Genomic DNA, 27,995 nt, shown 5'->3' on the forward strand with positions numbered 1-27,995 from the left:
AGCTGCCAGGACAGACTCTGGGTTCAAATATTTATGGAAAAAAACAAACTTTAATGAGCTGCAACACGTGAACAACATGTTTAAGATTCTTTAATATTTAATGATGAAAAACACAGAATCTGTAGCTCAAAGTGTTTGGATTCTTAACGTCTCTGTTAATTCAGTATGGGATGGATTTATTGAATTAAGGCATTTTAAATAGGTCATTTTCAAGATGTAAATAAAGAGTAAAAACACTTTAAAACTGACTAAATGTCACCAGAATTTGCTGTAATTTACACTTTGCAAAGCCTTTGGTCAATTTTAAAGAAGTTTAACTCTTTAAAAACATTAAATATAGTAAAAAAAAAAAACTTTCTACATGATATTGAACTAAAATAAACTTTTTTTCTGAAAAACAAACAGAAACTGCAACTGTCTCAAATTTTAAAGATTTTTGAAATCATTAAAACTTTTCGAGGTGTTTTAACCCAAAAATGTGGCAGAAATTTGTCCCAAATCTGAGTAAAAATGAAAAATAATTCCTGAAACGTATTAATTAATCAGCAGCAGCAAATAAATATTAATAATTCATACAGAGTCCAAACTAAATACACTTTTCTCCAATGTCTTCTTCAGGTCTAGGAGTGAGTTTAGGGGTGAGTTTAGGGTGATCTGATGCTCTGTGGTTCAGGGGAACGTGCGTTTTTGTGTCTTCAGGTGAGCTTCAGGACTTCTTCAGGACCTCGTTGATCCTCGGCTGAAACATTTCAGACATTCTGGAATCTCACAGAAAAGCTTCATGTGGGCGTTTATTTACAGAGAACAGGATGAATATGTACAAAGAGCAGCCGTCATTCAGCCCCTCAGACCTCCGTCCAGCGTCAGAGTCCCAAACCTACGGAGCAGAAGGTTCATCAGTTAATTCTGGAAGAGAAACCATCCTCACAACTAAAGAAAAAAACACCGAAAGTCACATTTATAAAAGCAGCAAAATGCAAAACACTTCAGTGCTTTCATCTGGAACCTTTTAAAACAGTGAATCTCAGAATCTTCCAGAGCCGAATCATTAATGAGGAAAAAGTGAAAAAAACATCATGATCTGTAATTTAAAGACTTTCAGAGTTCAACAGGGAGAAGCTTCATGGTTGAATCATTTCAGGATTTTCATGGAGTTAAAGTGAATTATTAGTTTTATAGAATTTTTCATGCAGCAAATTGTACACATTTTAAAGTTTTTAAAGTACAGCCCTGAAGAGGAAAAATACTGAAAACTGACCAGAACATATGAAAGACTTCCGAGTTTTTCAACTGAAATCAGTGAATTTCTGATTGAACTTTTGCTCTGAAATGATTCACTGATAATTACTGGATTAAACTGAAAGTAGAGGAACTTTAAGGTTATTTTACTGAACATAAATGAACTTAACTTTAAGGTTATTTTAATGAACATAAATGAACTTTAAGGTTATTTTAATGAACATAAATGAACTTTAAGGTTATTTTACTGAACATAAATGAACTTTAAGGTTATTTTAATGAACATAAATGAACTTTAAGGTTATTTTACTGAACATAAATGAACTTTAAGGTTATTTTAATGAACATAAATGAACTTTAAGGTTATTTTAACGAACATAAATGAACTTTAAGGTTATTTTAACGAACATAAATGAACTTTAAGGTTATTTTAATGAACATAAATGAACTTTAAGGTTATTTTAACGAACATAAATGAACTTTAAGGTTATTTTAACGAACATAAATGAACTTTAAGGTTATTTTAACGAACATAAATGAACTTTAAGGTTATTTTACTGAACATAAATGAACTTTAAGGTTATTTTACTGAACATAAATGAACTTTAAGGTTATTTTACTGAACATAAATGAACTTTAAGGTTATTTTAATGAACATAAATGAACTTTAAGGTTATTTTAATGAACATAAATGAACTTTAAGGTTATTTTAATGAACATAAATGAACTTTAAGGTTATTTTAATGAACATAAATGAACTTTAAGGTTATTTTAATGAACGTAAATGAACTTTAAGGTTATTTTAATGAACGTAAATGAACTTTAAGGTTATTTTAATGAACGTAAATGAACTTTAAGGTTATTTTAATGAACGTAAATGAACTTTAAGGTTATTTTAATGAACATAAATGAACTTTAAGGTTATTTTAATGAACATAAATGAACTTTAAGGTTATTTTAATGAACATAAATGAACTTTAAGGTTATTTTACTGAACATAAATGAACTTTAAGGTTATTTTAATGAACATAAATGAACTTTAAGGTTATTTTAATGAACATAAATGAACTTTAAGGTTATTTTAATGAACGTAAATGAACTTTAAGGTTATTTTAATGAACGTAAATGAACTTTAAGGTTATTTTAATGAACATAAATGAACTTTAAGGTTATTTTAATTAACATAAATGAACTTTAAGGTTATTTTACTGAACATAAATGAACTTTAAGGTTATTTTACTGAACATAAATGAACTTTAAGGTTATTTTAATGAACGTAAATGAACTTTAAGGTTATTTTAATTAACATAAATGAACTTTAAGGTTATTTTAATTAACATAAATGAACTTTAAGGTTATTTTAATTAACATAAATGAACTTTAAGGTTATTCTCCTGAACGTAAATGAACTTTAAGGTTATTTTAATTAACATAAATGAACTTTAAGGTTATTTTAATGAACATAAATGAACTTTAAGGTTATTTTCAGGTTTATTTTCAGTAAACATCTGGAACCTTTACCTCTCTAAGAAGTGGTTGTTCTCTGCAAGCTCCTTCACCACTCCCTCCATCTCCTCCTTCAGCTTCTTCATCCTGAAACAATAGCAGAGTTAGTCTGAAAATGAAGATGATGAAGGTGATGATGATGAAGATGATGAAGAGTTACCCCAGAGTCATCTCCACCAGAGTGTTCTGGCTCAGGTAGGCCTGAGGCTTCATGCCGCTGGAGACCAGAGGAAGAACCTTCTGAGGAAGCTGCTCCTGAAGCTGAGACACAGTTTACACCACAAACAGTTACTGTCAGCAGAACAACGTTAAAATAATCTTTAAATAACGTTAAAATAACAATAAGACAATATTAAGAGTAACCTAAACCTAACGTTAATCAAACATTATCCTGATTCATTTACAAATGCTGACAGGATTCTAAAAATATACTTTAAAAAAGTTTATTGTTTGTGGTTCATTTTTTGTTTACTTGTTTACCTTGACGGCCCTCTCCAGCAGCATGGTCACCTCCTTCTCGGTGCTGATCAGCTGACCCGACAGGCTGAGCAGCTGCTTCCTGACGTGATGAACTTTCCTGGAGACAAACAGACAAACCATCAACACTTGGAGCGTCTCCAAGGCAACGGGAAGCCGATCACTTCCTGTTAAACGGCCAATCACAGACTGACCTCATCCATTCCTCGCTCTTGGAGATGAACAGCCGGTACTTCATGGCACATTCCTCGGTGAACAGAGAGCGAGCTTTACTGGCGTGAAGAACGAGCTTCTGTCTGTCAGAGAAACAGGACCACAGTCAACATGGAGAACGCTCATCTGGAACACCTGGAACCTTCAGGAACCAGAACTCACTTATCAAACTTGTGGATCTGCTCCTCGTTGTAGGGAAGACCTGAACACAGAACAGAAGAACTTCATGAACCCTCAACCATCTTTACTGACTAAAGATTCAGAATGAAAACAGTTCAAACTGTTAACCTCCATACAGCTGCTAAACCTGAGTTAGCAACGAGCTAATGAACTAGCCCTAACTGGAGGCTAAAAGAGAAAGATGATTAAAAGCAACAAAACCAGGTTAAACTGATGAATAACTAATAGTAGTGCATTAAATGATAAGTTAGAAAGTAAATAAACAGCTAAATGTAATAGCTAGCTACAGCTAATAGCTTCAGTAATTAGCCAAAACTAATAGTTAGCTACAGCTAATAGCTTCAGTAGTTAGCTAAAAACTAATAGATAGCTACAGCTAATAGCTCCAGTAGGTAGCTAAAACTAATAAATAGTTAGCTACAGCTAATAGCTTCAGTAGTTAGCTAAAACTAATAGTTAGCTACAGCTAATAGCTTCAGTAGTTAGCTAAAAACTAATAGATAGCTACAGCTAATAGCTTCAGTAGTTAGCTAAAAACTAATAGATAGCTACAGCTAATAGCTTCAGTAGTTAGCTAAAACCAATAGATAGCTACAGCTAATAGCTTCAGTAGTTAGCTAAAACCAATAGATAGCTACAGCTAATAGCTTCAGTAGTTAGCTAAAACCAATAGTTAGCTACAGCTAATAGCTCCAGTAGGTAGCTAAAACTAATAAATAGTTAGCCACAGCTAACAGGTCCAGAAGTGAGCTAATGTTAGTGATAATAGATTCATCGCTAACTAATGCAGTAAATGACTAGCAACTAATAATGACTAATAATCAGGAATCATTAATTTATTAACTACTGTGGTATCAATAAAGCTTATCTTAAATGGCTAGCTAAACATGCTAATAGCTAAAAGTAATAATCAGCGAAAGCAGCTCGTTTAATAGCTAACTGAAATGGTGGATTATTGGTGGAAACAGATCAAAAAAGGATCCAGATATAGATGAGATTAAAGGTGAAGAAATATTTCAAGTGATGGATCATCAGCGATAGGTAGATAAAAACTTCTATCACCTAGGCAGCAAGATATTGCAGTTGCCCCGTGGGTTAGGTGGTATGTCGCTTCCCAACTTCATGTATTACTATTGGGCGGTTAACAGCAGAGCAGCGCTGTATTGGTTAAGAAGAGATAATGCTGTACCAAGTTGGGTATCTTTGGAGAAAGCCTCAATAAACTCAAGCTCTCCTGCTGCGCTGCTCTGCTCCGAATTGCCTTTTAAACAGCCCATTTCTTCATATTCTTCTAACCCTGTTGTTATTCACACAGTTAAAATCTGGAATCAGTGTAGACAGTCTTTTAAACTTAACAAATTATCATTCTTGGCACCTGTTTCCTACAATCATATGTTTATTCCCTCAATGATAGATGAGGTCTTTAACATCTGGGATCAGAATGGAATACATTCCTTATATGATCTTTATATAAATGATACTTTTGGTTCCTTTGAACAGCTAGTGGACAAATTCAAGATTCCCAAATCACATTTCTTCAGATTTTTGCAAGTGAGAAGTTTTGTTAGGTCAAACTCTGATTGTTTTCCTCTGCGTCCCCCCCGCTCATTGATGGATGATCTTCTGGACTATCGAAATGACATGAGGACGGTTTTAAGCAAGATCTATTCTCTGTTTGCTTCATATCATGAAACCAACCTAGATGAGCTTAAGGGGAAGTGGGAAACCGACCTGGAGGAACTGTTATCAGATACAGACTGGCAAAAGATAATCAAGAACATTCACTCTTCTTTGATTTCAGTCAGACACACTGTGGTTCAGTTTAAAGTGGTCCATCGTTTGCACTGGTCTAAAGACAAGCTGTTCAGGATCAAGCCGGACCTGGATCCTTCATGTGACCGCTGTAAACAGACACCTGCCACCCTTCTACATACATTCTGGACATGTCCAAAACTGTGTGAATACTGGCAAGCAATTTTTGACACCTTCTCTGACATTTGTGGAACGTTGGTGGACTCTTCCCCTCTGATTGCCTTGTTTGGGGTGGTTCCTGTAAATACCCCCTTAGACAGGCATCAAAGAAATATGATTGCTTTTTGCTCATTGTTAGCACGAAGACTCATTTTGTTTAAATGGAAAGATTCATGTCCACCAACTTATGGTCATTGGATGAAGGAGGTGATGAGCCATTTACATTTAGAAAAGATGAGATACACGACAAAGGGTTCAACTGGAACATTTTATGATCAGTGGCTGCCATTTCTGTCCTACTTCGAAAATGTGTCTGCTGACAGGCTAGCATGATTTCATATGTGTAATATATATTGGGGCTGAAACAATTAATCAATTATTCGAGATTGATTGATTGTTGAAATGACCATCAGCTAATTCGATGGTCGGTGATCAGTTGTTGGTGGAGACACCCACTCTGGGGCAAGTTTGCATTTCTAAGGGGGTTTTATATGAGTGGCGATCAGAAAAAAGCGGTTTGGGAGTCCTGCACGAACTGAGTGTCCCAAGGGAGGGGTGTTTATTTGTAAATTTACCCCATCCACGGGGCCTGTAATGGCATATTTGGGGCTTCGTACAGTTCAAATTTTGTCAGAGGTGTCATATTTACACACTTTATGTAATTGACCGATTACTCGATTGATAAACTAGTATTCAATAGATTGATCAATTACCAACATGATTGTTAGCTGCAACCCTAATGTAGATTTTATTTTATTATTTTTTTAAAAATATATTTTCAATTGTGTAGTTTTTCTCTAGATCCGGTATAGCGGGGTGGGGTTTTGTTTGTACGTTTGTTTATTTGTTCCTTTAATTGTTGAAAAAATAAAAAAATAAAAAAATGAAAAGACATTGATCAAAAAAAAACTTCAATCAGCTGATTATTAGCCAGTAATGGAACTACAGTCGGTGGATAAACGGAGGACACAGTGAGCTAAACGTCTTAATCCAGGTGTGAACCCTCCAGGTGAGTCCTCTAACAGAAAGTAAATCTGGACTCACGTCTCTCTGCTTTGTCCTTCTTGAACTGTTGGTAGATGGCCGTGATGGCGTCCAGCAGAACTTTGATTTTCTCCACGCTGCAGAAACAAACTCAGCATCAGACTCTGAACATCACCGTCACCTGGATGCCATATACCTGAGTCAGTCTTACTTCCTGTCCTCGGGGTGCGTCCCAACCTGCTGCGTCCAGACATCCGTCAGCAGACCTCCAGGGAGGAACTTAGTCTTTATCTCCTGAGCGTTTCGTTCAATCGGCTCCATGGAGCCGGAAATCTGCAGGAAACACAACATTAAGTAGCCATGGCAACAAAACTCTCAGGGTTAGCAACCACATGTACACCCTAGCAACCCAAGGTAACACTGCATGTACACCTTAGCAACCACAGGTAACACTGCATGTACACCTTAGCAACCATAGGTAACACTGTATGTACACCTTAGCAACCCCAGGTAACACTGCATGTACACCTTAGCAACCAAAGGTAACACTGTATGTACACCTTAGCAACCACAGGTAACACTGCATGTACACCTTAGCAACCACAGGTAACACTGCATGTACACCTTAGCAACCATAGGTAACACTGTATGTACACCTTAGCAACCCCAGGTAACACTGCATGTACACCTTAGCAACCACAGGTAACACTGCATGTACACCTTAGCAACCACAGGTAACACTGTATGTACACCTTAGCAACCCCAGGTAACACTGTATGTACACCTTAGCAACCACAGGTAACACTGCATGTACACCTTAGCAACCATAGGTAACACTGTATGTACACCTTAGCAACCCCAGGTAACACTGCATGTACACCTTAGCAACCACAGGTAACACTGCATGTACACCTTAGCAACCACAGGTAACACTGTATGTACACCTTAGCAACCCCAGGTAACACTGCATGTACACCTTAGCAACCCCAGGTAACACTGTATGTACACCTTAGCAACCCCAGGTAACACTGCATGTACACCTTAGCAACCACAGGTAACACTGTATGTACACCTTAGCAACCCCAGGTAACACTGCATGTACACCTTAGCAACCACAGGTAACACTGTATGTACACCCTAGCAACCACAGGTAACACTGCATGTATACCCTAGCAACCCCAGGTAACACTGTATGTACACCTTAGCAACCACAGGTAACACTGCATGTACACCTTAGCAACCACAGGTAACACTGTATGTACACCCTAGCAACCACAGGTAACACTGCATGTATACCCTAGCAACCCCAGGTAACACTGTATGTACACCTTAGCAACCACAGGTAACACTGCATGTACACCTTAGCAAACCCAGGTAACACTGCATGTACACCTTAGCAACCCCAGGTAACACTGCATGTACACCTTAGCAACCCCAGGTAACACTGCATGTACACCTTAGCAAACCCAGGTAACACTACATGTACACCTTAGCAACCCCAGGTAACACTGCATGTACACCTTAGCAACCCCAGGTAACACTGCATGTACACCTTAGCAACCCCAGGTAACACTGCATGTACACCTTAGCAACCCCAGGTAACACTGCATGTACACCTTAGCAAACCCAGGTAACACTGCATGTACACCTTAGCAAACCCAGGTAACACTACATGTACACCTTAGCAACCCCAGGTAACACTGCATGTACACCTTAGCAACCCCAGGTAACACTGCATGTACACCTTAGCAACCCCAGGTAACACTGCATGTACACCTTAGCAACCCCAGGTAACACTGCATGTACACCTTAGCAACCCCAGGTAACACTGCATGTACACCTTAGCAACCCCAGGTAACACTGCATGTACACCTTAGCAACCCCAGGTAACACTGCATGTACACCTTAGCAACCCCAGGTAACACTGCATGTACACCTTAGCAACCACAGGTAACACTGCATGTACACCTTAGCAAACCCAGGTAACACTGCATGTACACCTTAGCAACCCCAGGTAACACTGCATGTACACCTTAGCAAACCCAGGTAACACTGCATGTACACCTTAGCAAACCCAGGTAACACTGCATGTACACCTTAGCAACCCCAGGTAACACTGTATGTACACCTTAGCAACCACAGGTAACACTGTATGTACACCTTAGCAAACCCAGGTAACACTGTATGTACACCTTAGCAACCACAGGTAACACTGCATGTACACCTTAGCAACCCCAGGTAACACTGTATGTACACCTTAGCAACCCCAGGTAACACTGTATGTATACCCTAGCAACCCCAGGTAACACTGCATGTACACCTTAGCAACCCCAGGTAACACTGTATGTACACCTTAGCAACCCCAGGTAACACTGTATGTACACCTTAGCAACCCCAGGTAACACTGTATGTACACCTTAGCAACCCCAGGTAACACTGTATGTACACCTTAGCAACCACAGGTAACACTGTATGTACACCTTAGCAACCACAGGTAACACTGCATGTACACCCTAGCAACCCCAGGTAACACTGCATGTACACCTTAGCAACCACAGGTAACACTGTATGTACACCTTAGCAACCCCAGGTAACACTGCATGTACACCTTAGCAACCCCAGGTAACACTGCATGTACACCTTAGCAACCCCAGGTAACACTGTATGTACACCTTAGCAACCACAGGTAACACTGTATGTACACCTTAGCAAACCCAGGTAACACTGCATGTACACCTTAGCAACCCCAGGTAACACTGTATGTACACCTTAGCAACCCCAGGTAACACTGTATGTACACCTTAGCAACCACAGGTAACACTGTATGTACACCTTAGCAACCACAGGTAACACTGCATGTACACCTTAGCAACCCCAGGTAACACTGTATGTACACCTTAGCAACCACAGGTAACACTGTATGTACACCTTAGCAACCACAGGTAACACTGTATGTACACCTTAGCAACCCCAGGTAACACTGCATGTACACCCTAGCAACCCCAGGTAACACTGTATGCACACCCTAGCAACCACATTTAGTCAGAGTTGTCATAAATGTAACACCTTGTAATAACTTTTAAATATTTATTGTAGATGACACATAAACAGTCAAAGATGTGAAAGAAGGCGCTCACTCTGAGGACTTTCTTGTGCATGTCAGAGATCTCGTCATATTCTGAAGACAGCATGTTGGCCTGCATCAACACCTCGAACCTGAACACACACACGGAGGTTAACTCAAGTTAATTAACTCATTAATTAAACAGTGTCCAGACTTGAACAGGAAACACATCAGTGTTTCACCTACAGTCACATTCATCTTCATTCAGACATGCAGTCACACAGAGATTAGCATTAGCATTAACAACACTGATGTGTCTTGAAAACACAGCATCATGGACTAATATCTGAGTGTTTTGTTGACAAAATGAGCCTTTTGCAGGTCCCGCGAACCTAGCATTAGCATTAGCAACACTGATATCTACTTCAGACGGGGAAATAAACACGATAGTGAAGCAGCATCTCTCACAGCTGCTCGGTTTTCTCCAACATCTGGGTGCAGTAGTTACACAGATGGAAAACCTCCGACTTCTTGTGCAGAATCTCGCTATAGTCCTCCTTCATCAGCTCACTGAGGAAACAGAGACATGAAGCTGATTAAGATGAAAAGACGGTTCACTGATTTGTTGGATTTATAGGAAGGTTTCTGTGAACTCACATCAAACCTCGAACTCCTTTCCTCACCAGCTCCTGATAAACCAGCAGAGACTCAGAAGTCTTCCACAAATGACCGACGTCACCAGCAAACGTCTGGAGAGAACGACGGGAGGATCAGAGAAGACAAGAAAAACTCAGAGTCTGAGTCATTTTAACAGAGTTCATGGATAATTAATGTTTCATTGACAGAAAAACTACAACACTAAAAAAAGATTAAAAACACCAACACATAGAAGTAGATTGGACATAAAGCAAAAAACTGAATAAAAACTCTGAAACTACGTCCTGAAACTGAGTTCTGTGATCGGTAAATATTTGTCTCTTTGACTTTTAGTAGCGCGGTTAAAGGCATTAGAGGAGATTTAATTTCCTACGACTTTGAACTTAGCATGCGCACATACAACCTCTCCCTCACCCCCCTCTAACCTCCCCCTCTTAACATTTACGAAGAAACGCCCCCCTCCAGAAACTTGCGTAGGACTCGTGAAGTTGTCTTTTACGGCTGGGTCCCCCTGGATCTTTATCTGCCATTATGTAAAAAAAGATGAGCAAAACAAGTCTCCAGCTAACTACGAAGCTATACCAAAGCAACACATGCAGAAAACACGTAAGTCCAAGGCGGACGTAATCTACGTAACTAGGCCTGAGCCGGAAGATTTTTGATTGACAGGAAAGGGAGCAAACCAAACGCCTCGGTCCGAGCGCGTTGATTGGCTGATGTTTTTCAGGTCCTGCCATGTCCAGTTTTTTTTTTTTTTTTTTTAATTCTTTTAGAAACCATACATACAAGTCCACTAAAGGTCAGTATATTCATTTATGGGAATCAGACAAATTAAACAAAAAAAAAAAACATCCTCCATAATGCCTTTAAGCCCAAAAAATATTCTTTAAAAGTCATTTAACCTCCCTACTGTTTGTCACATTTTCATTTTAAAAAGATCAACAGAAAACAGAAATGTAAATAAAGTTCATTTAAATCCCAACAAACACGACCGTAAACATCTGATAGGTGAGTCTGTAGAGTAACTTCTGTCAGGAATGAACAACCAGCTCAATGAAACATGTCTGGAACATGTCTGAAACGGGTCATTCCTACTATTTGGTGCCATTTCGGCCTTGTTTAATCTATTAAAAAAATGTTAAAATTTCCAATTTGTTTGTCTTTTATCTGAAGGATTACTTATCAAACTATAAGAAAACTGTGTTGGTCCAGCTCAGGATATCAATAATCTAATATTTTTACCAAATTCTTTGCATGTGACAGACGGCAAATGTCCACCCTGTTACGGGACATTCTCACATCTTTTACACTATGTTTCCAAACCACTAGCTATAATAATTACATTTAGTAAGAGCTAAAATGTCCCTTAATTTACCCTTGAAATATCTATTTTGAGAAATATTAACAAAGAAGTATATGTACAAAAAATGTGCTCTATTGTAAGGCACAACACAATTTGAACACATTTCTTTTCAATTTTAAGATAATTTCAATGGAATCTGCATTTTTTTTAGTGATTTCATTATATTAATTAGAAACTGCAAGTAAACACAAAGACATGCTAAATATTTCAGACTTTTTATCTAATTCTCATCAAAAAATAATAAGGTAACAGGGTGGACAAGACGTCACAGAATGGATCTAATATTTGTGAACAAAATTGTATTTAAAAAAGTAAATTTATTTAACCTTTACATGAACATTAAAATTATTTTAAAAAATACTTCCAACAAATAAATAAAAATATTCTTAACTAGTCATATGAAAAACATCAAAAACTTCATCAGCATCAGCTTTACATACGAATTTACTGAACAATATAATTCATTAACAATTAGAAATTCATTCAATAATTTAAAATAGGAAATTCATTCAATAACTAAAAATAAAAATAAAATAATCAATTTATAACCAAAAATAATAATAGAAGACAACATATGCTGAAGAAAGATGTTTATCCACCTCTGTTATGTCCCCCCTGTTACTGTGTGTCCCCCTGTTCCTGTGTGTCCCCCCTGTTCCTGTGTGTCCCCCCTGTTACTGTGTGTCCCCCCTGTTACTGTGTGTCCACCCTGTTACTGTGTGTCCCCCCTGTTACTGTGTGTCCCCCCTGTTACTGTGTGTCCACCCTGTAACTGTGTGTCCCCCTGTTACTGTGTGTCCCCCCTGTTCCTGTGTGTCCCCCCTGTTCCTGTGTGTCCCCCCTGTTACTGTGTGTCCCCCCTGTTACTGTGTGTCCACCCTGTTACTGTGTGTCCCCCCTGTTACTGTGTGTCCCCCCTGTTCCTGTGTGTCCACCCTGTTACTGTGTGTCCCCCTGTTACTGTGTGTCCACCCTGTTACTGTGTGTCCCCCCTGTTACTGTGTGTCCCCCCTGTTACTGTGTGTCCACCCTGTAACTGTGTGTCCCCCCTGTTACTGTGTGTCCCCCCTGTTACTGTGTGTCCCCCTGTTACTGTGTGTCCCCCCTGTTCCTGTGTGTCCCCCTGTTACTGTGTGTCCCCCCTGTTACTGTGTGTCCCCCCTGTTACTTTGTGTCCCCCCTGTTACTGTGTGTCCCCCCTGTTACTGTGTGTCCCCCCTGTTACTGTGTCCACCCTGTTACTGTGTGTCCCCCCTGTTACTGTGTGTCCCCCCTGTTCCTGTGTGTCCCCCCTGTTACTGTGTGTCCCCCCTGTTACTGTGTGTCCACCCTGTTACTGTGTGTCCCCCCTGTTACTGTGTGTCCACCCTGTTACTTTGTGTCCACCCTGTTACTGTGTGTCCACCCTGTTACTGTGTGTCCCCCCTGTTACTGTGTGTCCCCCCTGTTACTTTGTGTCCACCCTGTTACTGTGTGTCCCCCCTGTTCCTGTGTGTCCACCCTGTTACTGTGTGTCCCCCCTGTTACTTTGTGTCCACCCTGTTACTGTGTGTCCCCCCTGTTACTGTGTGTCCACCCTGTTACTGTGTGTCCCCCCTGTTACTGTGTGTCCCCCCTGTTCCTGTGTGTCCACCCTGTTCCTGTGTCCCCCCCGTTACTGTGTGTCCCCCCCGTTACTTTGTGTCCACCCCGTTACTGTGCGTCCCCCCGTTACTGTGCGTCCCCCCCGTTACTGTGCGTCCCCCCCCGTTACTGTGCGTCCACCCCGTTACTGTGCGTCCACCCCGTTACTGTGTGTCCCCCCGTTACTGTGTGTCCCCCCCGTTACTGTGCGTCCACCCCGTTACTGTGTGTCCCCCCATTACTGTGCGTCCCCCCCCGTTACTGTGCGTCCCCCCCCGTTACTGTGCGTCCCCCCCCCGTTACTGTGCGTCCACCCCGTTACTGTGCGTCCACCCCGTTACTGTGCGTCCACCCCGTTACTGTGTGTCCACCCTGTTACTCTACAAAACGGTAACAGGGGGGACATTTAATGCTAAAGCTGTCCCTTACTGCTAATGTGATGAAAAACAAGATAGCACTTAGTGACAACCAAGGAAGATTTTTAACATATTTATTAACCATATTTTTGAAATTACCAAAAAATATAATTTTCTGCTATAAAACAGGGTAACAGGGTGGACATCTTATGCTTTACCACGTCAGTCAAGCATTCTAAAACACTTAAAAAAGGCTGTTTAAAGAGAGGTACTTACTTTACTTCCATTAGTTTGATTTTCCCTCCAAAAGTGTAAGCTACTTCCTGTATCATGTGACTAGATGATGTATTGGGGGGGCGTGTGCAGAGATCTTTGTATCAAAGTAACAGGGTGGACAGTTGACTCAGGGACACAACATATTTTGAATATTTTAAGCAGTAAAAATGTATAAATAACGAAAAATAACATTTGGGGAGGTAGATTATAAACAAAGCTGTGCAACAATAGTGAAAAGTGTTGGGTTTATTTTATTACTATTACTTTTATATGTATTTTTAATTGAGCAAACATGATTTGGGACATGGGAATTTGGCCTACTTATCCAAAAATAAGGGTAATTATTTAAAATTGAAATATTCCTGCATACATATCATTGTATATTATGGTAGAGAACTGTTAACCATATAAGCCAGGCTTTTAAAAATTAGTATTAGGACATTTTTACCAAAAATATGCAATGCTCTGTCAGGGGGACTCAAATGGCACCGAATAGTAGGAATGAGACAAACACGTCTGGAACACGTCTGCAACACGTCTGGAACACGTCTGGAACACGTCTGAAACACGTCTGAAACACGTCTGGAACACGTCTGGAACACGTCTGGAACACGTCTGGAACACGCCTGAAACACGTTTGAAACACGTCTGGAACACGTCTGGAACACGTCTGGAACACATCTGGAACACATCTGAAACGGTTTGGCTTCCGGCGGGCGATGCTAAAGGAAGCAAAAGTTTAAGCTCTGCTGATTAACCAACTTACCAAACGACAATTAAACAAATATTGGCAAAAACATGCCCAGCGACAACCCAAGAGCAGGTGCTGGCGATAGACTCTCAAGATACTCGTACAGAAATAAAGAAGGAGAAGAAAAATCGTCAGAACCAAATAAAGCTAGTAAACATGCTAAGCTAGATGCAGCCAGCGTTAGCAAAGATACCGTAGCCACGGCTAAAACCGTGGAGGAGATGTTACAAGCTATCGTTCAGTCAAACCGAGAAATACGGGGAGATAATCTACAGATGAGGGTGGATGTAAAGGAATTCAAAGGCCAAACTAACGACTCATTCACAAGACTTGAAACATCAGTCAGAGGTTTGAGCGCACAACTAACAAAACTGGAAAAGCGGGTCGTTGATGTGGAGGAGCGAATAACAATCACAGAGGAGAGCTGGGTAGCTTACGGGAAAGCCATCGGTTTCCTACTACATGAGGCGGAACTTATGGAGCGATGTGAAGATCTTCAGAACTAGACGAGAAGACAAAACTTGAGGCTATATCAGGTTCCTGAGGGAAGCGAAGGACGAAACATGGTGACCTTCATAAAACAGCTACTGCCGAGTGTACTCACGAGCCTGCCATTAAAAGAAGAAGACATAAGGATTGACCGGCCGCATAGAGCGCTCATGCAGAAACCGACAGAAAAAGACCCCCCCCCCCTCGCTCCATTGTGATAAGATTTGCGGACTATACAGTGAAGGAACAAATCCTGCAACACGCCTGGAAGCAGCGCGTTGTAAAGATGGGTGAAAGGCAGATCTACTTTGATAATGACTACTCACCGGAGCTGCAGAGGAAGCGCACTCAGGTCAGATAAGTTGTTAAACAACTGAAGCAGAAAAGTGTTAAAGCCAAATGCATGTACCCAGCGCGGTTGAGGATGACGGTAGGCTCGGAGGAAAAAACTTTCCAGACCTTGATGGACGCAGCGCCAGTACTGCAAGACCTCAACATTCAAGTCCAAGTAGACGAGCGGGATAAAGTGGAGCGAGAGCTGACCAGGCACAGATGGGAGAGAAGGGAAACCAATCGAGGTGGTCGGAATGCCAACATATTCACCGAAAAAGACTGTAGGTTTTTCTTCCCTTGAAATGATTCAGGAAATTATTCAAAAATAAGGTATGAACAGCTGTGAAAAATCTTATGTTAGATATGTTACAGCTTAAAGTTGCATGTACATTCCTAGTTGGGTTCACTCTTACTTATTATTTATTTTGTAATAATATATACGTTGCCGATACCAGAATGTAATAATAGCAGGGTTTTTTTTTTTGGTTGTTTTGGTTTGTTGTATCGGCTGCATTTGACATGAGTGATTCACACTCGGCCATCTTAAGGCCGCAGCAGTTCACCCTACGCAAGGGCACTACTGCACAATGTGACATTTTCCCGGAGGGATTCCGCCACCCTCCGCCCAGTTCTATACGGGGGCTGGCAGGTAGGCCAGTTGAGGACTTGGAAGCCTGTTCAATCATTTTGAGTCCTGATGTTCTTTCTGGGACCATGTTATTTTTTTTCTGTTTTGTTCTGTGTTACACCCTTCACAATTCATAGGTATCTTTCAACAAGTGACAATACATACTACAAGTTTCACGACAGGAAGGATTAAAATTAATGTTATATGGATGGTTTGACAGTGGTCAGTTATAACGTAAAGGGTCTGGGAAATCCAGTTAAAAGAAAGAAAATACTCAATCAGCTTAAAGCTTCAAATATTTCAATTGCAATATTACAAAAGACACACCTCTCTGATGCAGAGCACCTAAAATTAAAGAGGGATTGGGTGGAACAAATATACAGTGCATCTCATGAAAAAGGGAGAAAACGAGGGGTTGCTATTTTGATCAGGAAAAATGTATTTTTTAATAGTGAGAAAGTATTGAAAGACAAAGACGGCAGATACATCATGGTTAAAGGTACAATAGGGGAAAACAGATTCACATTTTTGAACTTGTATGCACCAAACGAGGACTGTCCCATTTTTTAAAGAAGATTGCATCTAAATTAGCGGATGAAGGGGAGGGAATCATGGTGGTTGGGGGGGACTATAATTGTGTACTAAATTCAAATATAGACCGACTACCTGGTGAAAAAGGACCTCGAACAAGCAAATCGGTTACAGTTCTGGGAATGATGGACGGATTGGGCTTAATTGATGTATGGCGATATCACCACCCCAGAGAGAGGGACGATACATATAGGTCCCAATCTCATGGGAGTTACTCAAGATTGGATATGTTTCTTGTTTCAAAGGCAGAAATACATAAAGTGACAGAATGCAAGATAGAACCCATTACTTTGTCGGATCATGGTCCCATCAAGATAAAAATAAATTTAGGGCAAGAAAAACAATTCAAATACTGGAGACTTAATGTCTCATTACTAAATGACCCTTCAATTCAACAGGAACTATGTGACAAACTAAAAGATTACATCAAAATAAATTATAATGATGATGTCACTCCATCTAATTTATGGGATGCTGCTAAAGCGGTTATGAGGGGACATATTATTCAAATTGCATCCAGAATGAAAAAACAGAGAGAAGGCAAAAGACTTGAATTGGAAACTGTAATTGCGAAATTAGAAAAAGAACACAAAAAATCAAGAGAAAGAAATACACTAAAACTGTCAAAACAGGAGAGACAAAAACTAGATGAATTACTCACGTACAAAGCAGAGGGAATGCTCAGATTTGTAAAAAGAAAATATTATGAAAAGGGTAATAAATCCAGTCGGCTACTGGCTTTTCAATTATGGAAAGCTCAATCGAACCGTGTGGTATCAAAAATTAAACACCCTGACACAAATATAATCACTTCTAAACCAAAAGAAATAGCAGAGGCATTTGCTGCATACTATAAAAAATGATACGAGTATCAAGAATTAGCAGGGAAGAAGGAGAAAATTACAAAACGTCTGGACTCTATTCAATTAAGCAGTTTATCGCAGTCGGAAGCTGAGATGTTGTGTTCCCCTATAACTGTACAGGAAATAACAGGTGTAATACGGAAGTTAAAGAACAGTAAATCCCCAGGTGCTGATGGATTCTCGGGGGAATACTATAAAGTTTTTGTTGATGAGTTAGCCCCAATTTTATGTAAGGTCTATAACTACGCACGGAATGAAAAAGACCCCCCTAAAACCTGGTCGGAGGCAATCATTAGTGTCATACATAAAGAAGGAAAGGATCCCCCCCAATGCATGGGATATCAACCCATAAGTCTGCTTTGTCAGGATTTAAAAATCTTGACTTCCATCTTAGCAAATAGAATACAAAAATACATTCGGAAATTAGTTAACTCAGATCAGACAGGATTCATTACTGGAAGGCAAGGCACCAATAATGTTAGACGAGCTTTAAATTTACAATCTATTGCTTCTGATCGAGACACTCCATCAATGCTTCTCAGCTTGGATGCTGAGAAGGCATCTGATAGGCTGGACTGGATGTTTTTAAAGCAAACACTGGCTCACATGGGCTTTACTGAAACCTTTTTGAGTTGGATAAGTGTGTTCTATATAAATCCTCGGTCAAGAGTGTGAGTTAATGGCCACTGTTGGGACTTCTTTTCCCTGGGAAGAGGAACAAGGCAGGGAGATGCTCTTTCACCCACCTTGTTTGCTGTAAGTATTGAGCCGCTCGCAGAATTAATTAGAAGCAACCCCCTCATACAAGGAATAAAAGATGAAGGGGGGGAACCAACATAAAATAGCCTTATATGCGGACGACGTATTATTATTTATTGAAAATCCTGTTGATTCAATCCCGACTCTCCTACAAAATCTTAATGAGTATGGTCTAGTATCTGGTTATAAAGTTAATACTAGTAAATCAGAAGCCATTATGGTGTCTGGGGAATGGCCTAGCCAGCTTGATGATGTAGTGACCTTTCGTAGATCTTTGCAGGGCTTCAGATACTAGGGTGCCACACTTACTCCCAAAATTGCTCAACTGTACCAGGCTAATTATAAAAAACTATTTGAGACTTTTAAAAATGATTTGGCAAGATGGGATGTACTTCCTTTATCACTTTTTGGTAGAGTAGAGGCTGTTAAAATGAACCTTCTCCCGAGGCTCTTGTTTTCGTTTCAGTCTCTCTCGGTATGGATCCCGATGTCGGCTTTCCACTGGTTGGACAGGCTGACATCGGGATTCATATGGCAAAATAGGAGACCACGAGTGAGACTTAAATTACTCGCTCTTGGGAAGAACAGGGGTGGAATCACCCTCCCCAATATAAAATATTACTATTGGGCAGCGCAGTTAACAGCAATAGCAGTTTGGATTAATAAGGATATAGATCAGGGTGGATAAATATAGAACAAAATTCTCTGCCATCTATACCTCTATCTGTTCTCACGTTTTTGAATAAGCAGTCAAGGGAAAAAAATTGAAATAAAAAATGTTTGGGTGAAACATACTTTAAAAGTATGGTCCACTGTACAGAAGAGATTTAGAGGGGCAGTTTATGCAGATTGTTGGAAACCCTAACTTCCCCCCTTCAACAACAGATATCACTTTTAAGAGATGGGCAGACAGAAAGCTAATGGTCACTGATCAGTTATTTTGTGATAATGTTCTACAGCCATTCTCATATCTCCAAGATAAATTCTCTGTACCTCAGGGTGATATGTTCCGGTACTTTCAAATTAGACACTATATAATGAGTCATAAAGATTGGATTATGATTCAGAATTCTCCAACAAATGTAGAGATGTATTTTATTAGTATAATTAAACATCAGCTACCTAATAAGAAACATGTTTCTTATATATATAGAAATCTGTTACTGGATACTCCAGACAATACTTTACATATTAAAAATAAATGGGAGCTGGAGTTAAATGTTGTAATTGAGGATGAGGAATGGGAAGCAATGTGTGAGGGATGCCATAAAGGTATTAATAGTCCAATGTGGAAGGAGTTTGATTGGAAGACAAAATTAAGGTTCTTTAAAGCTGCTGTCCGGAGTTTCCGTTTGTTTTCAATTTATGTATCATTTTTTAACAAAGCTTAAATGTGTTAGTCTAGTTCGATACTATAATATAAAGTTAGAATAACGCGATATGAAAATTTATTCCTGAGCTCCGCCTTCCTCTCATAGACCCCCATGTTATTCCAAAAAGCGCCGGTCGCTGCCGACCAATCAAGTTCGAGCTTCAGCTTTGTCATGCTGTCAATCAACGGTTACACGCACAGCAAGCAAGCCCATGCAGAGGTGGGCGAGCTACGCACTACGCAACCGCGCGCACATTTGTTTTGCTTGTGGAGGAGAGAGCCTCAGGGATCAGCAACTTCCAGAAAAGTTACCGATCCCACGGCTTGTCAGGCCAAGAGACTGCAGGACGTTTTTTGGCTCGGGGTGCTCGCCTCGCTCCCCGACCACGGCCTCCATAGCCCGCCTGACGGCTTCGTTTAGATGCCCGACCTCTGGAGGAAGATGTTGGGGCGTCTGGGACATACTCTTCGTCAGAGGAGTCATGCAATTCTGAACTCTAGATAGAAATAAATAAACAATGTAACACATATACACGCGTAAATGCACTAAGTTTGATAAACAACGTCATCCAGAGGGATACACGAGTGTAATCACATATTGAAACTTTACTCGTTCGTCCTAGCAGATTCATGTTATTTTGGTATTAGGACAAGTTAGACTCAATACAGCATTCTAACGTAATTCCTTTATTATTTACTAAATGTACTAAATGTAGAAGAGTGGAAAACAGCAAAACAGGCGAGATGCTGCAGCACTCCGGGCACTCCTCTCATGTACTGCACGCGTGCACAAATAAAGGAAATCAGAGGGAGGGACCAACAGTGTTTTGGGAGACGCTGCGATTCAAACTCCGGACAGCAGCTTTAAGACCCCTTCAGCGGTGGCTAAATTTACAGATAACCCAACAGCAATATACTGTTGGAGAAAATGTGGAATGATCGGTGATCATTCACATATATTCTGGGATTGCCCGAAGATAATTCCTTTTTGGAAGGAAACAAAAAAAGAAATAGATAAAATTTTGGACACTGATTTACCTTTCACCCCATGTCAGTTTCTTCTAGATTTAACTCCTGAAGGCATGTATAATAACTCCGAAAAACAACTTTTACACATACTCCTGATAACTGCAAGAAAAATGGTAACAGTAAATTGGATGAATCCACTGCCACCTACAACAACACAGTGGAAAGAGAAATTGAGGGAGGTGTATGGAATGGAGGCTTTAACTGCCCAAGTACAACTGAAGGCAGAAGATTTTGGAATGAGGTGGCTACCTATATCGAGATATCTCTTTGGGGAGAACTGCTAATACTTTGTAATGTCGAAAATACTTTGTATTGTTTAAAATGTCAATTTTTTTATATTTTGTTGAACAGATATAGAGGCCCTGAATGATTATTTTGACTTATGAGGGTTTTTTTTTCCTTTCTGTAGCTATGTCAAATATGTGATGTTGTCAAGGAGTGTTTTGTTATGTTTGTTTAATAAAAATAAAGTAAAAAAAAACATGTCTGAAACACGTCTGGAACGTGACTCCATGTATGTAGCATCTATTAGGTCCAGGGTTAGAAGGTGTTTCTGCTGTGACCCTCTGAGCTCTACTTCCTGTGGAACCGGTACCTTAGCGTAGCTGGCGTCCAGGTCCAGGTCATAGCGAGGCTGGACTTTAGGAGGACTGGCTGTGAACAGAAACACAGACCTGGATCAGTGCGGTTTAAACTCTGAAGACATCAAAGAACGAGACAACAGACAAACTGAGGCAGCTATCCTGAATCTAAACCAGATCAGAGGTGGATCTCCAGATTAGAGACGTACGATCTTCGAAGATGAGTCCGACGGTGGCGACCGACTCTCTGCTGACCAGCATGATGGGGTTGTCTCTGGAGGTCTTGGGGAAGGTCTTGGCCTGGCGGTTTGGGTCCAGGACCAGGCGGCGGCCTTCATAAAGCAGCTCCTGGTTGTGGAGAGGGATGCTGGACCGACGGCAGAGCAGCTCCTGGAACAGCGCCGCCCTGTGGACACATGAGGAACAGCAGCAAGTCAGGCTGTAGCTACTTCCTGTGACTTCATGTTACTTCCTGCTTACGTGTTGTACTCGTGGATGTAGACGTGATGCAGCGTCGCCTGCTGTAAGCTGAACACGTAGACCACGGTCCGGTGTAGGATGTCATTGGTCTCGGCGAAGAACTGATCGAAGCCCCAACATTTCTCCTGGTCGGCCTCTAGGATGTTTGCAAGGACGGGAGTCAGGAGGCTCTGCAGACCCCTGAGACGCCACAGAAAGGGTTAGTAGACACCAGAGAGATTAGACTGAGGTTCATTCACCTTCATCAAAGTCTAGAACGGACGGCTAACAGGTAACAGCTAACAGCTATCTGCTATCAGCTAGCAGCTAACAGCTAATAGCTAACAGGTCGTACTTGGACAGGCTGCAGGAAACGGGCATCTCGGTGCTCCACTCGATTTTTCCATTCTCACACTTCTGGTGTCCTGAAATCGTTCCTGACGGTTTCTCTGTGATTATTTTATACCTGGAACACACAAACCAACAGGTGAGCTTCCTGTCAGCACACATAAGATCAGAACCACAGGAAGTCCTCCTCACATGACTTCCTTGTTCCTCCGCGGTCCTTCAAACGGTCTGAACGGGAGGCTGCCGGTGGCAGCGTGGTAGAAGGTCACCCCGATGCTCCACAGGTCCACCGTGGCTCCATACTTTTTCTGGTGGTCTTTCCTCAACACGGCACGCTCATACATGTCAGGGTGCTGGAATAAAGAGGAGGAGAAGATGAAGGAGGAGAGCTACAGCTACTCAAACATTACATTGTGTTCTTCTAACCTTTGAATTTTTTCTGCTCACCAGGTGAGATTTGCTTTAACTAACCAGATGTGTTCTACTCACCAGGTACTCCTCAGTTCCATACAGAGAGACAAACTGCTCGTCGTCCTCCAGCTCTCTGGCGGCTCCGAAGTCGGTGAGTTTGTAGACGGAGCGTCCGTCCTCTCCAATCACCCTCATGATGTTTCCTGGTTTGATGTCTCGGTGGACAATGCCGTACTCTCTCAGGTGGTTCATACCTGCCACTGGAGAACAGCCAATCAGAGACAAGTTCAGCATGAGGTCACAGATATAACAGAAGGTTCTTCATGTTCCTGAATTGTTCCTCACCGACGTCATGGAGAACGATGAGGAACTCGTCTTCTGGGAGTCCGTAAGCGTTGGACGACTCCTCCAGGACGGTGTAGAGACTCCCACAGGGACAGTACTCCATCACCAGGACCTTATGACGGGTGTTGGACTGAAGACCAGCAGGAATATCAGAAACTCATCAACACACGCTAAAGACGGAACGGTTCTGTAATGTGAACTGATTCATGATAAACTGATTTATTCTCCTGTTGGACTCTTTTAGAACCAGTCGGTGGAGCTTCTAACTGTTGAACCAGATGTTTGTTGTTCTTCCACCAGATCTCCTCCATCCATCCATTAATCCTTAGAACTATGAAGAACATCTCATGCTTCCTTTAGGCAATATTATTAGGAAGCATTGTATTAACTTCCATTGTTATGCAGATGACACACAATTGTATTTATCTATGAAGCCAGATGAAACTGATCAGTTAGCTAGACTGCAAGATTGTCTTAAGGACATTAAAACCTGGATGACTTTTAACTTCCTACTGCTAAATTCAGACAAAACTGAAGTCATTGTATTTGGCCCCAAACATCTTAGAAACTCGCTTTCAAAGCAAATAGTTACTCTGGATGGCATCACGTTGGCCTCCAGTACTACTGTGAGGAATCTTGGAGTTATTTTTGACCAGGACATGTCCTTTAACTCACACATAAAGCAAGTCTGTAGGACTTCCTTTTTTCACCTGCGTAATATTGTAAAAATCAGGAACATTCTGTCTCAGAGTGATGCAGAAAAATTAGTTCATGCTTTTGTTACTTCCAGGCTTGACTATTGCAATTCCTTATTATCGGGTTGTCCAAATAGTTCTCTTAAACATCTACAGTTGATCCAAAACGCTGCTGCGAGAGTACTGACAGGAGTTAGCAAAAGAGATCATATTTCCCCTATACTTGCTTCTCTTCACTGGCTTCCTGTTAAATCCAGAATAGAATTTAAAATCCTTCTTCTGACATATAAAGCTCTTAATAACCAATCTCCATCATATCTTAAAGATCTGATAGTACCTTATTATCCTAGTAGAACTCTTCGCTCTCAAGCTGCAGGCTTACTTGTTGTTCCTAGAATTTCTAAAAGTAGAATGGGAGGCAGAGCCTTCAGTTATCAGCTCCTCTCCTGTGGAACCTGCTCCCAGTTTGGGTTCTGGAGGCAGACACCCTCTCTATTTTTAAGACCAGGCTTAAAACGTTCCTTTTTGACAAATCTTATAGTTGGGGCTGACTGGGTGACCCACAGGGGTTCGGCTTGTGTCTTCATTGCACAGCTGACTCCCTCTTGGTCGTCCCTTCGTTCTGCCTCTAGTCATGCTGCTATAGGCCTATAGGCTGCTGGGGGACTTCTCTTGACGCACTGAGCCCTTCTCTATCTACCTTTACATTTAATATGTATACCGTTATTGCAGTACATTCACTCTGTTTCCCCCTGTGCTATTTCTCCGAGTGTCCCTGGTCCCAGAGCTGGATGCTTCAGATCTGTGGTTGATGTTCCACCAGCTGGTCCAGTCTCCATCATGTCCACTGTGGGATGCTGCTGCTGACCTTCCTCCAGCCCTCTGCTTCCAGCTCCCCTTTTCCACCAGTCAACTCTGCATCGCCTTCACTATACTGTTATGCTAACTTACATACTGTTTGAATTTTACTGCTAGCTATATATGGAGTATGTTTAATGTCAGAGCCGTACATCATCAGAGTAAACTATGAGTCAGTTTTCAATGTTAGCTTATACTTTGTCTGTGTCACATATCCTGTCATGCATGTATCCAAATGTGTGTTGTGTTTTCCTTGCTTTCCCACCCCTCCCTCTTGTCCCATCCCTCCCCCTTGCCCTCTTCTGTCCCTCTCAACCCCCCCGGCCAGCAGGCAGATGGGTCCCCCCTATATAGAGCCGGGTTCTGCTCGAGGTTTCTTCCCTGTTAAAAGGGTGTTTTCCTGCCACTGTCTCCTTTGGGCTGCTCTGGGGGTCAGGCATTTGGGTTCTGTAAAGCGTCTTGAGACGATTTGACTGCAATTGACGCTATATAAATAAAATTGAATTGAATTGAATTGAAAAGTGTTCTGATCATCAGACCAACCAGCTCCAGGATTTAAATAAATCTGTTTGTTCGGGGGTTTCCCTTCCTGGTTTCAGTAAACTGAAGATCTTTGGACTAAATCAGACATTTGAGGAAATCTGATCTTTTTAGAACCAAACAGCCGATAGATTCATCCAGCAAAAAAAACCAGAATCTCACCGACATCAGATCTGCTCCTTTTCTTGTAACTGGTGTCAGATCTTCTGATGATGAAGTTCTTTTTTAAACAAACTAAATCTGTTTATGTACCATTAAAGTGACCCTGATACACTGAAATGAGGGCAGAACGTCCATCAGTTCAGGAGGTTTTACTTGGAATTGTTTTAGTTTCACTGATGCTTTCAATAAATCAAGGATCATCTAAAGATCTTCTAAACTTCCTCACACCTCTGACTGAACATCTAATCTCAAATATTCTATATTTGTTCTCCTCTGTGATCTTCAGGGTTCTTCTCTGATATTTTCTGACTTTTTCTGTTCCAGCTCCATGAAGTTAATCAGATTAAAGACATTAAACTTCTCTAAGTCTGAACCGTTCCTCACCTCCTCCTCCACGGCAAACAGCTTCACGATGTTCTTGTGGTTGAGCTTCTTCAGGACCTCGAACTCCCTCATCTGGACGTCCAGCGGCCGCAGGAAGCTCAGGTTGTTGAACACCTTGACGGCGTACAGATCTCCTGTTTTCTGCACAAATACAAACTCAGTCCTGATTACAGCCTCAGAGAAAGCTCACATTAAACTCACACTGACAGTATGGACTACTGATTATTGATGAGTGATCAGCTGATCATTCCTACCTTGTGTCGTCCGCGGTAAACGTTGGCCGTCGCTCCCTGACCCAGCAGGTCTGAGATCAGCCACAGGTAGTTAGTGGTGCTCTGCATCCTGGAGGCTGCAAGTGGTCCTGAACACACCATCAATACATGATCAATACATGATCAATGCACAACACGCGTTTAATACATGATCAATATATGATCAATACATGTTCAATACACGATCAATACATGATCAATACACGATCAATACACGATCAATACATGATCAATGCACAACACGCGTTTAATACATGATCAATATATGATCAATACATGTTCAATACACGATCAATACATGATCAATACAGATCAATACACGATCAATACATGATCAATGCACAACACGCGTTTAATACATGATCAATATATGATCAATACATGTTCAATACATGATCAATACACGATCAATGCACAACACGCGTTTAATACATGATCAATATATGATCAATACATGATCAATACATGATCAATACACGATCAATACACGATCAATACACGATCAATACACTATCAATACACGCTCAATACACGCTCAATACACGATCAATACATGATCAATACACGATCAATACACGATCAATACATGATCAATGCACAACACGCGTTTAATACATGATCAATATATGATCAATACATGTTCAATACATGATCAATACACGATCAATGCACAACACGCGTTTAATACATGATCAATATATGATCAATACACATTCAATACACGTTCAATACACGCTCAATACACGATCAATACATGATCAACACACGATCAATACACGATCAATACACGCTCAATACACGATCAATACACGATCAATACACGCTCAATACACGAGCAATACACGAGCAATACATACGAGCAATACATACGATCAATACATGATCAATACACGATCAATACATGATGATAAATACAATGATCAATACATGATCAATACAGTAGAAACAGCTGATCAATAGTGCTGCAAAAACAGCACAGGTAAACAAGCATCAGCTGATCAATAAACAAACAACTAATCAACATATGATCAATAAACCTGCAGCAGCTGACCACATCAATAATCAATAAAGATGCTGATCAGCTTCAAGCCACAGGCTCCGCCCACCGCACGACTCTGTACACAAACAAACCAACCACCCTGTAAATAAACATAACAAACATATAAAACATGAATAAAGAAATCAGTAAAAAAAAAAAACACAAACAGTCCGGACAGAAATATTTACTGATCAACCGATAAATAAATAAAAATAATGAATAAAACATTTATAACAAATTTAAAAACAACAAACAACACAAGAGTAATTTTAAAAAACTTTGTCCGAGCGTCACTCGGTACGTCATGACGTCACGGGCGCTGAAGGGAAATTCCCGTAAAAAGGCCTCAGAGACGAAAAATGAGCCGAAATGTGAGAAGCAGGTCGTTAACCGGCTGTTAATGAGTTGAACGATAAATAAACTAACCGGTTAATTAATTTAATTAACTCTTTAACCACCAGATCAGAGCTCCGGAGCCGACTGTACGTTAAACTACGTCATATTTCACCACATTTTAAACCGTCTCCTGCTCACAAACTAACCGTCTTATCGGAACCAGAACACCGACTCCGTTAGCTAACCGTTCGGTACGGGCCGGTACCGAAGGATAAACCGCCAGTGGCCATTTAGTGGTTTATTCTTTTGCTTTCCATTTTGTTTATTTCCTCACCGTCTCTCTGCGGCCCAGCTCCTCTTCCGCCGTGCCGGGTCATGTGACGGCCGCTGTCCAATCAGAGAGCAAAGGGATGTAGGGGCAGGGCTACCGTAATACTCACAAAAGCAGCGGCAAACGACTAAAACGGGTGCGCGAAATAAGTCTAATAATAGGATCCTGTTATAGTTTTGATCTTTCAGATGCTAATATTTTTACCTTTAAAAACATTTAAGGCAGAAAACAACCTGCACAGGTGAGAAACGCTGCAGTGGGAGGAGCTAAAGTACTGAAGAAAAGCTGACTGATGATCTCATCCATTATTACGGTAAAAGGGAAGGAACTCAAAAATCAATGAAAACTTACATAACAATGATCAATACTGATTATTGATGAACAGATCGGTTTAATGAGTGTAAATCACATATTAATTTATGTGACACTTGTAGTTAAAATCAGGCCAGAGTTTTACTACAAATTTAATCTAATCTGGAGAAAGTTCAGAAAAAATGAATCAGTGGCACA

At 40.7% G+C, this 27,995-nt stretch overlaps 1 protein-coding gene and 2 long non-coding RNA genes across 3 annotated transcripts; 1 reads left to right on the forward strand and 2 right to left on the reverse strand.

Moving 5' to 3' along the window:
* Nucleotides 1-73: 73 nt before the first annotated feature.
* On the reverse strand, nt 74-27,601 carry tbk1 (TANK-binding kinase 1). The gene is made up of 21 exons (XM_022217002.2): nt 27,489-27,601; nt 25,762-25,868; nt 25,508-25,648; nt 22,869-22,998; nt 22,602-22,783; nt 22,305-22,465; nt 22,120-22,230; nt 21,786-21,965; nt 21,515-21,711; nt 21,320-21,378; nt 10,292-10,383; nt 10,103-10,204; nt 9,708-9,786; nt 6,782-6,903; nt 6,631-6,707; nt 3,598-3,637; nt 3,417-3,518; nt 3,226-3,322; nt 2,906-3,006; nt 2,761-2,832; nt 74-877 (listed from the first exon to the last, which is right to left on the reverse strand). Exons 1-21 carry the CDS (start codon nt 27,529-27,531, stop codon nt 838-840), a joined length of 2,235 nt encoding a protein of 744 aa, XP_022072694.1. The 5' UTR covers nt 27,532-27,601; the 3' UTR covers nt 74-837.
* LOC127533824 (uncharacterized) lies at nt 6,889-9,607 on the forward strand. Its single transcript, XR_007941705.1, has 11 exons — nt 6,889-7,080; nt 7,145-7,336; nt 7,401-7,528; nt 7,785-8,040; nt 8,137-8,584; nt 8,617-8,744; nt 8,873-8,968; nt 9,097-9,128; nt 9,225-9,288; nt 9,385-9,448; nt 9,481-9,607. It is a non-coding gene; the product is annotated as an uncharacterized LOC127533824 (long non-coding RNA).
* Nucleotides 10,390-13,346, reverse strand: LOC127533845 (uncharacterized). The gene is made up of 3 exons (XR_007941727.1): nt 12,889-13,346; nt 12,627-12,740; nt 10,390-12,438 (listed from the first exon to the last, which is right to left on the reverse strand). It is a non-coding gene; the product is annotated as an uncharacterized LOC127533845 (long non-coding RNA).
* Nucleotides 27,602-27,995: the final 394 nt, after the last annotated feature.

The sequence above is a fragment of the Acanthochromis polyacanthus genome, chromosome 1 (genome assembly GCF_021347895.1).
Source record: "Acanthochromis polyacanthus isolate Apoly-LR-REF ecotype Palm Island chromosome 1, KAUST_Apoly_ChrSc, whole genome shotgun sequence".
Lineage (NCBI taxonomy): Eukaryota > Metazoa > Chordata > Actinopteri > Pomacentridae > Acanthochromis > Acanthochromis polyacanthus.

Coding starts and splice junctions, on each gene's coding strand:
- tbk1 (XM_022217002.2), bottom strand. CDS start 27,531: ATGACCCGGCACGGCGGAAGAGGAGCTGGGCCGCAGAGAGACG. Junction 22,466..22,601: donor ATGGAACTGAGGAGTACCTG/GTGAGTAGAACA, acceptor TCTTTATTCCAG/CACCCTGACATGTATGAGCG. Junction 6,904..9,707: donor TGCACAAGAAAGTCCTCAGA/GTGAGCGCCTTC, acceptor TGTTTCCTGCAG/ATTTCCGGCTCCATGGAGCC.